The 14594-nt window shown below is 40.6% G+C and overlaps 1 protein-coding gene across 1 annotated transcript in view; it reads left to right on the top strand.

Annotated features, from left to right (window-relative positions):
- Positions 1-14594, top strand: part of CAMKMT (calmodulin-lysine N-methyltransferase) — a 448575-nt gene that overhangs the window by 374763 nt on the left and 59218 nt on the right. The window contains exon 7 of the mRNA XM_003416105.4: positions 7885-7951. Coding sequence (XP_003416153.1) covers positions 7885-7951 — 67 coding nt within the window. The remainder of the gene's footprint in view (positions 1-7884; positions 7952-14594) is intronic.

Below are 14594 nucleotides of genomic sequence, written 5' to 3'. Positions count from 1 at the left end.
GAGTCCATTCCGACTCATAGCGACCCTATAGGACAGAGTAGAACTGCCCCATAGAGTTTCCGAGGAGCGCCTGGCGGATATGAACTGCCGACCTCTTGGTTAGCAGCCGCAGCACTTAACCACTAAGCCACCAGGGTAATTAAGAAAGCAAGCATAATTTGTGGCTACTTTAGCAATCGAGCTGATGCGTTAGAAATTGAAATGGGAAAGTGGAGGATGTTTGTTTGGGGTTTTTTGATGTGCCTTCGATTTACATTATGAAGTAGGCTGTCGACTGACTTGAATTTTAGCCCCCTAAAATGCCAAGGCAGTTGTGATTTGTGTGGCCTCTGACATACAATCTATCTTGGGTTTTCTTTTTCTGACTCTCCTATGTAGTTCTTTGCAAATAAAATTTGCAGCAGCCCCATCAGGCTGCTCCAACAGGAGAAAGGAGGTTGGAGAAGCACAGTAGCTAATATTGTTCAGCGGCACTTGTGTGTGCCACGGAGCCCCACCCAGCTAATTGCCTGACAGACTTAAAAAAAATTCAGGGAGGAAAAACAGCCAATCACAAGCTTGGCCTCTCACACAAGGGAAAGAGATCACAAAAGGTGCTTCCTTTTTTAAAAGGCAGGATTTTAATCATGATCTCGAGACTGTCGCAAGTTTTTCAAAATATTCCTGCAGATGAACCGATGTTGTTCCCTTCTCTCTGCTTTGTTCTGAGTTACTCCTGCACTGTATCATTTCCTTGTGCTCCTCCTCCACGTGGCAGGGGGAAAACAGAGAGCAAGAGGAAGTCAGGTACGCCTGCACGGCTCAAAGGGAGGCTTGGGGGTGAGAAAAAAGGCAGGGTTATTGGGCAAGAGAAGGCCACTTTGGCCACCAAAACTTTCAGATTGGACCCAGTAGCCTGAGGTTTTTCTCAGGTCAGCGGGTGTCTTACTTAATAGCCACAGAAACCAATTAGAACTTTTATCAAACTATGGGAAGCATCCATAGTCAGTATGGAAATTTCATTGCACTAAAATGACTGTTGAGCCAAACTACAGAGCTCCCAAAGACAGGAAGAAACGCTAATGTCATTAATGAATACACGTTTGCTTTAAACAGCCAAGATGCTGTGCCAGCTCTTGAAATCAGAGAGGAAAATCTCAGATTCTGTATTCACTCTGCTGGCCTTTCAAAGAAATGATTGGTACAGCCCCCTCCCAAGAAAATGGATTTTTAACATTTGGTCCTCAGAAGCTCAGCCTTGAGAGTGCTTTACTGTGCTGGGTTTTACAATGGGTTTAATATAGCGGGGTGCCAAAGGGCAGGAGGGGAAGAACTTTACAATGTAGATAAAGTAGGTCCTTTCAGGCTGCAGACCAAAACTGGTAGTGCGTTTTATTTCATCTCTTAGGACTTTCCTGATGGAGCTCAGTTTTTATCAGGCGGTTGTTCTATGTTTGCGTGCCTTTTTTCTGTTGTAACTAGATCTCATTTTTTTAATTAAGAGAAAAAAGCCTGCCTACAGCCTTAAAAACTAGCAATGTGTTTTTCCTGCTTTTAATACTGTTATTCTTGACTTGCTAACGGAGCTTATAATTGACATTCGTCGTAATCTGTTTTCTTGAGTAGCGTTAATACAAATGGAATTTTTTTTTTCTATTCGTATGCCCACTTTCTGTAAGAATAACTAATTCGCTGATTCGCACATTGTTGATGCGTATAGATAGAAACAAACTCATTTAAAAATTACTGTTTACATCTTTCCTTTAAAATTTTAGGAAGCCTAAATTATATAGCAGTTGTAGGATATTATCCAAAAATTACTTTCTAAAAAGTAAAAGTGGATGTCAACAAAAAAAAAGAGGGGAAACATTGCCAGAAACCAGAAAAATCTCTAAGCAAAGCTGCTAATTATTCTTAATGGGCAAGATGAGCACATTAAGAAACAAATGACTACATCAGTGAAATGTAATTGAAAATCGACCTGGCAGTCGTACATCACATCTGAGTGTTGGCCTGTATGTTAGTCTTGTCATTTAAAAAATTAGTTTTGTTGTTCTTGGCATCTGAATTTAATGAATCCAACTGAGTCTTACTTCCTAGCCTCTTAAGCTTGTAAGATTCTGATTTTGACCTTTTTTTTTTTTAAGGCATTTTCTGATATTTTCTTTTTATCTTCTCTGTTATTGTCATTTTTCATATGTGAGGCGATAGTGGATAAATTCTGAATCTTTATGCCATAGAAGCATATCAGCCAGTTGTGAGGTTATTTATCATCTCCATAAAATGTTCCCGATGGATTGGCTATGTCTTGCAGAGCCCCTCTTGACTCTGGAAAGCTAGATGTTGAGCTGAAATTTATTAAACAGAGATAGAAAAGAGATTACTAAGACTTGACGTATAAATGATTGTTGTAAGTCCTAAATATTTTCTCAGACTTATGGGTAGTTTTCCTTCAAGGAGCCCTGGTGGTGCAATGGTGAAAGCACTCAGCTGCTAACCAAAAGGTCAGTGTTTCGAACCCACCAGCTGCTCTGAGATTTTCTTTGGTCCTTAAAATGCATTGCTGGGTCTAACCCAGGAGTGTCTTAGAGCCCTCCTACCTGGCAGCTACCTTTCACCAATGACACCATTTTATCTGTACCCTGAGAGAACAAAGGATAGATTTGAAACTGGGATCCTTTGGTTCATCCAGTTCTCAAATTTACCCTAAAACAGTACGAAACATGTTCGCTTTGCTTTGGCACTGCCCTTTAAAGAAAGGAATCCCCAAGTGTCCACAGATGATCGCCACTGAAAAAGGGTCTGTAGCTGGTGATGACAATGAAGTACAAATAAGGGAGGGAATTCCTATGCCAAGTTATTATGGGTGCTATACCTCTTCCAAAATATAATGAATAAAAGTACACCTGAAGGTGAGTGGTCCCTTTGTGGTTACAATCACTAATTCACTCAGTGCAAGCACGCTGCCTTGCCCCAAGCTTAGTGAGCATCAAGTGTGTTGTCTGCAAAATATCCCAGTGCTCCGTGGTCCGTTTATTTGTGCTCATCCCCACAGTAAGCACAGTCTGGGGTCATGATCTGGAGCTCAGAATTCTCCCCAAAATTGGTAAATCTCTTGTACTTTTAGGAGGCGACACCCCTGCCTTAGCATTATCTTATCTGACAGAATCCGTGACTTGAGTAATGCATGAATTAAGCTTCGTGTGGACCATGTACCTTATGCTGTGGATGGTTCAGAACTTGGAAAACCCAGGCCAGCACCCTGTTTCCAGGCATGTCCTCCAATAGTGATGCCAGCTGTTCTTATGTCTACTAGATGAGCCATAAATGAACTCCCTGTGCCTTGCATTGAGTAGGAGCTCAACAAATATCTTTTAAAGTTAATTTGCACCATTTCAGGCGCTAAATATGTGTTAGTGGACAAGGCAGGCATGGTCCCTGTTCTCGTGTAGCTGACATTCCAGAGAGGGAATTGGTTAGCAACTGTTAAGGATCAGTCATTGGCAATTGTGAAAATGTCATTTTGATGTCTATCCCTAAACCATTGAGTAAGGAATAAAAAAACCAAACCCACTGCCATCAAGTCGATTCTGGCTCATGGTGATCTATAGCAACTCTATAGAACAACGTAGAACTGCCCCATAGGGTTTCCAAAGCTATAATCTTTATGGAAGCAGATTGCCACATCTTGCTCCCAAAGAGTGGCAGGTGGGTTCGAACTGATAACCTTTTGGTTAGCAGCCAAGCCCTTAACCACTGTGCCACCAAGGCTCCTTGAGTAAGGAATAAACCTAAACCAAACTCATTGCTATCAAGTTGATTCCAACTCATAGCGACCCCATAGGCATCACTTTGGATGTAGAGTTGTAAGTGTACCTTTAAGAAGTTTTTGTATCTCCAAAAGTGATTTTGTTATCCAGAAACCAAGCGTTTAGTCTAAAACATATCTCTGAATTTGTAACAAGTAATTGAAAACAGAGACTTTGCCTTGGCCAGATCACGTTATACACGTGAAAGACTTTGGGAAACCCCGGGGCAGAAGTCCTCTGATTCCGTCCAGATATTTAAGTTCTACAGTATAAATATTCATATAGTTCTGAGCAGCAGGCAAAGAAAATAAAGCTTAACTGCCAAACCTCTATCCCACCAAAGCCTTTGCCTGAACTATTAAAAAAAAAAAGATAATAAATTAACATGCATTAGGCTAACTGAAAGGTCTGTGGTTCAAATTCACAATGGGTCTTCAGGAGAAAAGACTGGCAATCTGCTCCCATAAAGATTACAGCCTAGGAAACCCTATGGGGCAGTCCTCTACTCTGTCACATGGGGCCACTATGAGTCTAATCAACTCGATGGCACACAACAGCAACAAAGAACCTACTATGTGCCAGACACGTTGTATGTGATACTCCACCAAGCCTTACAACAACCCTCTAAAATGTGTGTTATCGTTCCTATTTTAGAGATGTAGCTCACAGAGATTAATTGACCCAAGGTCAGTCACACAGTTACTGGAAGAATCCAGACTAGAAGCCAGGTTCATTTGACTTCAAAGCTTATGTGTTTTTTTTCCCTCACCGAACCATCCTGTTTCACCAAAAACTAGAATGATTTGGTTAGTGTCGTCTCGTATTTCCTCGGCACCCTCTGGAAGAAGAGGCCTCCTGTCCGTAAATGAAACAGTCAGGGTTAACAGAGTTCACAGTACTGCCGTATCATCCTCTTGATTCATTTGAGTCATAAGCACATTTAAGAAGACTTCGTAAACTTAGGGGCCCTGTTGGCACAGTAGTTAAGAGCTCAGCTGCTAACCACAAGGTTGGCAGTTCGAATCCACCAGCTGCACCTTGGAAACCCTATGGGGCAGTTCTACTCTGTCCCATAGGGTAGCTATGTGTTGGAACCAACTCGATGGCAACAAGTTTTATAAACTTAAATTAGCAAATATTGCAACAGCAAACGGTTTCCAAAATGTTTGGAGATCAAAATGAATAGGATTTATATTATAATCGCATAGTTTCATTCCCTCACTATTGATGCTATAATGAAAATAAACCCAGAACATTATGTTATTATTTTTAAAATAATTTCTTGCTTAAAGAATGGTACGAACTCTCAGAGTGTATATGCAGCTACTGGTAAAAGATAACAATACTAATTGCAGAGGAAGCTTATATTTTAAAGACTACTTTCTACATACACATATTAAGCTGCCTAACAGAATTTGTGCTTAAATGACCATTACTAGTTTCAGTTTAAATGACTGTTACTACAACATCTTTTCAATAGTATGTATACAAAAATATATATTTTTTTTAAGAATAAAAATCAACTGAAACAAAATTGACATAGAGTCTCACCCCTGAACTGTGCTTTATTTAAGAAGAAAATCTAGAATCCTGGTTTCCTTTTAGCCACAAGCACATACCCTGTAGCTCTCAAAATCCAGTTGCCCAGACAAGGGGATTGGAGGTGACTGCTTTGTATCCATTTAATCAGAAATCACATTAAGGCTTTCTTTGCACCCAGCACCTCCCACTGAAGTCTTGGAGAAGCTGGGTGCAGTTCAGAGAACACGATTTGGTCCATCATGTTGAACACCATCCCGGACATATTGACTCAATTTGATTGGATGTCTTTTATTTCCCTGAGAGTGACAGAGAAGAATGATAAAATCTATTATTGGACACCCTGCCATCTGGAAGAACCACCTCAAAATCTGACCTAAAGTAAATGACAGGGAGGGGGGTAAACGATCAGAATATACCTATTAAAGTGATATTTTTAAAACATGGCTATTGTCATGTTTTCTCCTTGCACTTGTTTTAATATAAAAAAACACCCTCCTAAACCACAAAATATATTTCCTGCCTAGTTCTAAAAATAAAGTAGCTAAATACTGCTGTGATTTTTTTTCATTAAAAAAAATTACCTCTGGAATATAAGAATATATGCTTGCTTCAGCCTGACCACCTGGAGTCACAGGTTTATAAATCATATGAAAGTATACAGTGTTAAGATGTTTACTAAAAATTATTAATAGGTTTCCTGAGTTATATAATTTAACTTCCCTGTGACTATTTTATAAAAAGTATTACCTCCACTAACAAAATAATATGTTTTGCTTGATAGATTAGTCATGTACTCATACAGCGCTACAGGTGTACCGCGTACATTATGGCGTGTGACTGGGTACCATGGAAACGCTGAGCCGGGTGTGGCCGGAGTGTGGGGGAGCTGAATCAGACACAGTTGTCAGTTGACGCTCTATTAATTTTGTTCTCCTCAGAATAAAGATGTCAGCTGTCCTTTTCTGCAAGACATTTCATTTAGAAGACTTTCCTGAAATACTTTCTTCCTGAAATAGAACTGTAGGTCGATTGTGTCATTTTAGTTAATCAAAACAAGTAGGCAAATTAGTCTCTTTTATTTTTGTAATGAATGTAATTTAACGGTATTTAATTTGCATACAGGAGAAAGTTCACCCAGAAAAAAAAAAAAAAAGTCTACATTATAGCACTTCTGTAAACCTCAACAAAGCCCTTCATTAGGAGACCTAATTGATTTTTCCTACCCACTCCTGGGGGAAGAAAGCTATCACAGTACCTGCTTATTCACTCAGAGAAGAAGTGGGTGTGCCTAGTGGTTCAAGCCGAGATTTGGGTTAAAAAGTCCTGTGGCTCTGCTCTTGTGGGGAGACCTTGGCCAATGCTTGCTTTGAGCACTCAGGAAATCTACTTTTCTGAGCAATAGGAGAACATCGCTTGTCTGCTTGGTTTCCTCCCCATGGGCCCAATTTAGTTCAGCTTGCAGCCTTCACTGGAATTATTTTATTGCTTGTTTATTTAAACCTACCTTATTCCGAAAGAGGGATTTTGAGGCTTCTTACAGTGACACAGAATGTGCCATATAAAAAAGAAAATTTATACCGTATAAACTTTAAAATGAGGGCAAGTGAAAATTAAAAAGCCGGGAAAATATGAAACCAAGAATAGAGGCCAGTACAGAAAATACGAACCATGGGAGCTCTTGTGGTTGTAAGAGGTAGGTCATACATTTGTCTCTGAGCTACACAGGGGCCAGAGCAAAGAGCGGAAAAGGAAGTTACACGATTTATGGTGTTCAGAAGTTGAAGCAAAAACAGTTGATCTGAAGTCCAGCTTTTCCTGACATGATTTCTCTCACAGGGCCTCATGAAGATGGCGCTGTATGATATAATGGGCCAACTCCTCAACAACATCTTTTCAATAAACATGGCTCGTTGGTACAAGACCTTACATTCCTACAGATGGCCAAAGGCTACAGCATAGGTCTGTACAGGCAGTTCTTCAAGGGGCCTTCCATTGGATTGACTTTCTTCTTCGGTAATTTATTTTCTCTCAAGGATTCTCTAAGCTTTTCTCCATCTTCTTCTTCTCATTTCTTCCCATTTCTCTCCCTGCTGCTCACGCCCACCCTCCCTACTAGCATTTAGAAGATCGGAAATACTTCCATTTGAAACATCTCCAAAGACTGCCATTGGCCTCCCCACTGACTGAAAGAGGCTTGCCTTTGGACACATGACTTTTAAGTGAGTGGGGCATGGTACCTACAAACAGTCACCTCCCCACAGCCAGCACCCACAACCCTGGCCTTGCTATGATGTCACCTGAATATGCATTTCACAGGTAACGAAACTGAGCCCAGGGAAGTAAAATAGCTTGCCCATGGTAGGTAATTCAGCAGCATTTGGTGGAAGAGCCAGGGTTAGATGCTTCCCCTCCTGTCTCATACCCCACAGCTCTTCCCTTTTCACCATGCCGATCCCGTGTGCAAGAAGATTACCATGTTTGTAGGTCTTTTTTTGCTTTGTTTTTCAAAGCAGTTGATAATCACTGCAAAAGCTTTCTTAACCATGTCCAATAGATGTGAGAGACATCATCACAAGGAATCAGAAGGCTGGTGTGTTTAAGACTCGGAAGATATCGAGCCGGTAAGATACCTTTCTACATTAAAACATACTCCAGTTGAAGTTATTTTTCTTGGTATCATAGGTGATTGTCAAAAATAATCATAGCTAATGTTTTTTGAGCACTTACTATGCTCCAGGCTCTGTTCTAAGCACTTTATAGGTATTATCTCAGTTAAGGCTCATAAGAACTCTATGTGGCAGGTACTTTCATTATCCTCAGTTAATAGATAAGGAAACTGGAGGTAAGTATATTAAATACTCAGTTGGGAATGATTTAAGACCTGAGATCGTACAGTATGAGGTTGGAAGAGGTCCAGCCATAGGCCTTGCGACTGTCTCTATTTCGGTGGTTCTTAGCCCAGGGGGATTTTGGCAGTGCCTGGAGATATTGTGGAAACCTTGTTGGCACAGTGGTTAAGAGCTATGGCTGCTAACCAAAAGGTCAGCCGTTCTCATCTACCAGTTGCTCCTTGGAGACTATATGGGGCAGCTCTACTGTGTCCTGTAGGATTACTATGAGCCGGAATCAACTCAACAGCGATGGCTTTGGGGTTTTGTTTTGTTTTGCTGGTTGGAGATATTGTTGGCTTTTATAACTGCAGGAGGGTGGTGGTACTACCTGCATGTAGTAGGTAGAGGCCAGGGATGCTGTTAAACACCCTACAATGCACAGGGAAGCCTCCCACAACAATGAATTATCTGGCCCAAAATGTCAATAGGGCTGAAATCAAGAACCCGTGCTCTTCCCGTGATTTAAAAATAGCCTGAGTATCCATTCCCTCTGAGATTCTGTTAATTCGTACTCAACCTAGGAGAAACACTTACCCTCAGCACAGACAATGGTGCTTTCTGTTGTGCTGCTTTTGTTTTTGCCCTGTTGGGATGGACATAAAAGAATGAGTAGTTTTCACATAAAATATCTTTATTTTTTTTCTTTTATGTGTTTAACCACAGGCATTAGTAGAAGAAAATTTCGATTTTTTAATTATTTTATTTACTTCTCACTGTTCATCTGCCATCCTTTGATATTTTGAGCCTTACCTATGTTCAGGACACTCCCCTTACCCCAACTGCCCAGTTTGGGGTTAGAAGAAAAAAAAAAAGATAGATGAACAGCTATTGTGCTTAAAAACTAAAACTATTGTCAGGCTGGGATAAGGCTATAGAATAAAAAATAGCGATGATTTTTTCTTCTCTTATATTAGTGAGTGAATACAATGAAGTGTCTATTGCATTTCAATGTTCAGAGGAGCCTGATGGCACAGGGGGCAGTGTGCTCTGCGTTTCTCACATAAACGAACAAGCCAGTTCTGCCCCCCAGCAAACCTGCAGTGGTCCTGAGAAAGAGCAGGGCCTGCCCTCACCTGCGTCCTTCATTCTCAGGACAGGTCTTATTCAACAATGCAGACCGCCAGACCCTGCTGGCGAGGACTTCCCTTTTGCCTGTGATTTTCAACCTGGTCTTTTAGTTATCAATCAAAACCGCATTTTCCATGTGGTCCTCATTTACATTTATTTAATGCTTAAGGTCATTCGTGACCATTTGAGTGTACTTCAGCATATGGAATGAGGGAATAATAGATTGCAGCTTCACGCTGTGAAGAGAGATTGTGTTTTTAGGAGACAGAATGTTGTTTACTGGGTGTTAATAATCACTAATTAATAAACATATCTAGACTTCTAAAATGTTGCATTTCGAGGAAGCAAAATGTCAAGTGTTTCACTTACGGAGTAGAAGAGTATTTTCTAGCATCTCTGCCTAAAATACTTAAGTTACACAAGGAAGCAAAATGTCCTTGTTCAACACAGAACGTATCCAAAATACTTAATACATGGCCTTTGTTTCTGTCGTTGTGTTCTCGAAACTGTGATTTCTCAACACGTTGTTCTGATAGTGTACCTGGAAACTGCGATTTCTCAACACGTTGTTCTGATAGTGTACCTGGATATATCGCCTATACGTCAGTCATCGTACAGCAATCTCCAGGTTAAGGGGGTTTTCCGTCTTTATCTCATATTAATTGTGGTCAGTTTCTTCTCTTTAAACCACTGCAAGCTTTTTTGTCCAAATTCTACTGAAGCACTTGCCCAGAACACAGGTGGATGAGTCAGCCCTTGAAATGCCTTTATCTTACATTAAGGAGCTACTTGACCACTTAACCTTCAAGAAGCTAAAAGGAGACTGCTGTCTAGTGATGTCATAATCATCCTTCCTCTTCTATCCTCTGCTTTTCCAGCCATAACCAGCACAAGGTGATGAAAGCATTAGCAATAAAATTAGAAATAAAAGGAAACTGTTCACAAAAGAGCTCAAATGTAGTCCAATGTTCTTTTTCAGTGCCTCAATGCATCTGCAGAATTTCTCCTCCAAATTGGAGGTGTAGAATAACAGCAGCGACAGATAACTGAGAGCTATTTACCATAGCTACAAAGCCCACACGTGAGCCAAATATTTCTGCTATTAAAAAGCGCTTCAAAGCTTGACATGAAGTTTGTAACAGCTGAACGTCTCCTGTGACTTCATTTGTGGAGAAGAGGTAAAAGCAGAAAGGGAAGTCGTGATACGAGAACTGTGAACCTAGGAAATGGTGTTTTAAAAAGAACAGGAGCTGCTCAGAATTCTGACTGGCACCCCCAAACGCCCACTGCTCTCATAATGTTCTCAGTAACTCTCAAATCCCTCGTAATGCCAACCCCTTCCTACCTCTCAGACAGGGCAGACTCAGGTTTTGTGGGGCATGAAACTTATATGAGGGAACTCTTCATAAAGATGAATTCAATTGCAGCTTACTTTGGCAATACTTACAGAAACATATGACCCATGTGGACACTTGGGGCCCCACACAGGGCCTTGGAAGGGACCTCTGTAGGTGAGGTGACCTGATGCTTCAGTCATTAGCTTCTGAGTAAACCCTCCTCTGCTTTCATAACCATTACCATCCTTGCCAAGAACACATTTCCTCCCTTACATCCCAGACTTTCTTGCTTCCTCTATCGCATTTGAATCCCAGTCCTGATCGTCGCTAGATGTAGAAGACATGTTTATGAAATCCTGGAAGATTTAATCCTGGCCAATATCTAGGATCCACATATATGCAGCATCATACCCATTACACCCCAAAGATCTTAATACGATCATTCCATGGTTTATTCGTTTGTCCATCCAGCCATCCATTTGACTAATATGTCCAACGTACTCTGCCTCTGAGAACCTGTAGTTATCAGAGGAACTCTTGAACAAAGGAAACCGTGCTACTAAATATAGCTAGAGATTGGTGAAAGAGCAAGGATATTTACAGAATCTCAATTGCTGGGTTTGTCTGAAGCTGTCTTCAAAATTGTGACTCTTTAATAAAGAATCATTTGAAGCTTTTGATGTCTCCATATTTCCAGGTCTTCCAGAATTAGTGGATGGCGTCACTCTCTGCTTATTAGTTAAAAGTTACAGTTTAAAAACGTCAATTAAATCTTCCTTGCTGGGATGTTAAAAGCGAGTTTCTACTTAAGAAAAGAGTTATCTTTGTGTGAAAATTGCTAGTGACATTTAGACCTATGACTTTTATTATTCTTCGATAAACTATTAATTTTAGTAAACTATGGAATTTACTGGAGTCTCTGAGTGGTGCAGTTTACACGCTCAGCTGCAAACCCAAAGGTTGGAAGTTTGTGCCCACATAGATATACCTTGGAAGAAAGACCTGCTGATCTGCATCCAAAAAACTCTAAGGAGGACAGTTCTACTCTGATACACGTGGGGTCTCCATGAGTTGGAATCAACTAAATGGCAATTGGTTTCTGGTTTATGAAACTTACTACAGCTTTTAACACTTTGTTATAACTCAAATTTTACCTATCTATGGGCCCACAAACCCTGGTGGTGCAGTGGTTAAGAGCTGGGCTGCTAACCTAAAGGTTGGTGGTTCAAATCCACCAGCCGCTCCATGGAAAATGTATGGGGCAGTTCTTCTCTGTCCTGTAGGGTCGCTATGAGTCGGAATTGATTCAAGTGCAACAGCTCTGGTTTTTGGTTTGGGGATGGGTCCACAGGACTGGCTTTTGGTCCCATTACCCTACTGTTTTTTAAGATTTATGCCTTCTCTGAGGCTCAGTTTCCTTTAGAGCTTAAATTGGGGATGTGGAAAATGATTGAAAAGTGCTCATGCCAACCAAGTAGGATCCAATTGCTGATTTCCCAGGTCTTCTGCAGTCTGGCTTCACTTTCCTCATCCAATCTGACCTCCACTGCTCCCCACTACACACCGCTCTTTCGTCACCCAGGCCTGTTCACTCTGCTCTTAAACACATTTGATCTTTCCCATCTCAGGTCTTTGGTAGTCCTGTTCCCCATCTCTTCGTGCATCTAAATCTTTCCTTCTAGGATGACTCAATTACCATTTCCTCCTGCTGTCTCAGATTACTTCAGCCTATCCTAATCTTTTCTTTCTCTTAACTTCTATTGGCCTTAGAACAGTACCACAGTTTAACAGGCCATATTCTTATTGTTCAAAGCATGGTGGCTTTGTTTCCATGTTCATTCATCCATTGGGTCATTCATTTGTTGGACAAGTATTTTGGTCACCTGCTGTTTGCCAAGTACTATTTAGGTGCTGAAGATATAGTGATGAACAAGACTAAGAAAGTCCGTGCCTTCCTGGAGTTTACATTCTATAGTGAGGGAGACAGATAATTTTATGGAGGCAAAGATTCTGTTTAACATATTTTTAAATTTCCCTGAAGCAATTTATCCCTGATATATGAAAGCTTTTAAGATTTGTATTTGGAGTAAATTTTGAAAGACATGAAACTGTAAGGCTTATGGAACCAAACAATTTTTAGTAGAAGAGTTTATATATCAGATAACTGACTTTCATTTCAGGCATGGACATGCAGTGTCTGTAGACAAACTGACAGTGTGAGTAGGCATTTATCTGTCCTTTGTCAGGTTGAAGAGGAAGGTTAGTGGAAGGTAACTGAGATAAGGAAGCCGGGCGCTCTTTAAGGAATTTTCTGATCAAATATACCTGTTGGTAAGTTTTGCTAGAAATACGGTAACAGAATCTTGAGAACCACAGAGAATTCCAGAAACGCCACAGTTCTGTTTCCTTCCGTTACTATCTGGGATATGAGAAAATGAAATTGCTATGTATACTCTCTATTATAACAACATTGTTGATTTGCTTGACAAGTTTATAGAAGGGCTCATGTCTCTAAAATTTAGTGTTTTGCAATATAGAAGCCAACTCCCACAGGAATGTTATCTAATTTTAGATACTTTGATGAAGAACTCTCTTTTTTGTACACGTACTCCTCACTTATCAACATGGTTAGATTCTAAAGACCAGGTTGTTATGTGAATATTGTCATTATGTGAAAATGGAGGATGACTACATCAGATCACAAAATGGAGGATGACTACATCATTATATAACTGCCAGATTACCTCGTTACATAACTGCCAAACCACTGAGAATCACCACCCAGACAAGTTGACGCATAACCTTAACCATCACAGCCAGCGTTACTCTCTCCTCACACTTTGATGTTCGTTACTGCCAGATGTATGTCATTAATGTGCAAAATAGTCAGATAGTAGATTTTTTGTTATTGTCATAAATGTGAAATGTCGGATGACAAGATAGTTGATAAGGAGTAAGTGTATTAAAATAAGCCAGATTTTAAGTTTCAGAGACGTGCTACTTTTGCAATCCATAGGGTTTTCATTGGCAGATTTTCAGAAGCAGATTACCAGGCCTTACTTCCTAGTCTGTCTTACTTTGGAAGCTCCGCTGAAATCTGTTCAGCATCATAGCAGCACGCAAGCCTCCACTGACAGACAGGTGGTAGCTGTGCATGGGATGCACTGGCCAGGAATCCAACCAGATCTCTGGCATGAAAGGTGAAAATTTTGCTACTGAACCACCAGTGGTCTCTGTGTTGTTTTAGGGGCCCTCTTAAACCACAGCAAATGGAAAATTAAGGTTTTGGCTTCTAAGATAACATGATATTGACTCTTTCGACATGCCAATTCCTGCTGTTTACCAAGGTCAAAATCTTACTACCAAAAATAGGCTAGGTTCTATATTGATGGAACAGGCCTGCATGTAAGAATTCTCTGGAAATGTCTTCTGATTTTTAAGAGAAAAATCCTTCCTTCATAGAGTTTTATATCACAGAAGTTACGTATCAAATAGCGTTTTTGTTTCCGAAGGAGTTGTTAGGTGTTGTCGAGCGGGTTCTGACTCATAGCGACCCCATGTACAACAGAATGAAACACTGTCTGGTCGTGTGCCATCCTCACAATTGTTGTTGTGCTTGAGCTCGTTGTTGCCGCCATTGTGTTAGTCCATCTCGTTGAGGGTCTTCCTCTTTTTTGCTGACCCTCTACTTTACCAAGCATGATGTCCTTCTCCAGGGTCTGGTCCCTTCTGATAACATGTCCAAGGTATACGAGTTGAAGTCTTGCCATCCTTGCTTCTAAAGAGCATTCTGGCTGTACTGCTCCCAAGATAGATTTGTTCATTCTTCTGACAGTCCGTGGTATATTCAATATTCTTCGTCAACACCATAATTCAAAGGCATCAATTCTTCTTTGGTCTTCTTTACTCATTGTCCAGCTTTCGCACACGTATCAGGCGACTGAAAACACCATGGCTTAGGTCAGGGG

The sequence above is a fragment of the Loxodonta africana genome, chromosome 26 (genome assembly GCF_030014295.1).
Source record: "Loxodonta africana isolate mLoxAfr1 chromosome 26, mLoxAfr1.hap2, whole genome shotgun sequence".
Lineage (NCBI taxonomy): Eukaryota > Metazoa > Chordata > Mammalia > Proboscidea > Elephantidae > Loxodonta > Loxodonta africana.
The sequence above is the reverse complement of the archived record's forward strand: the minus strand, read 5'-3'. Positions and strand labels throughout refer to the sequence as shown.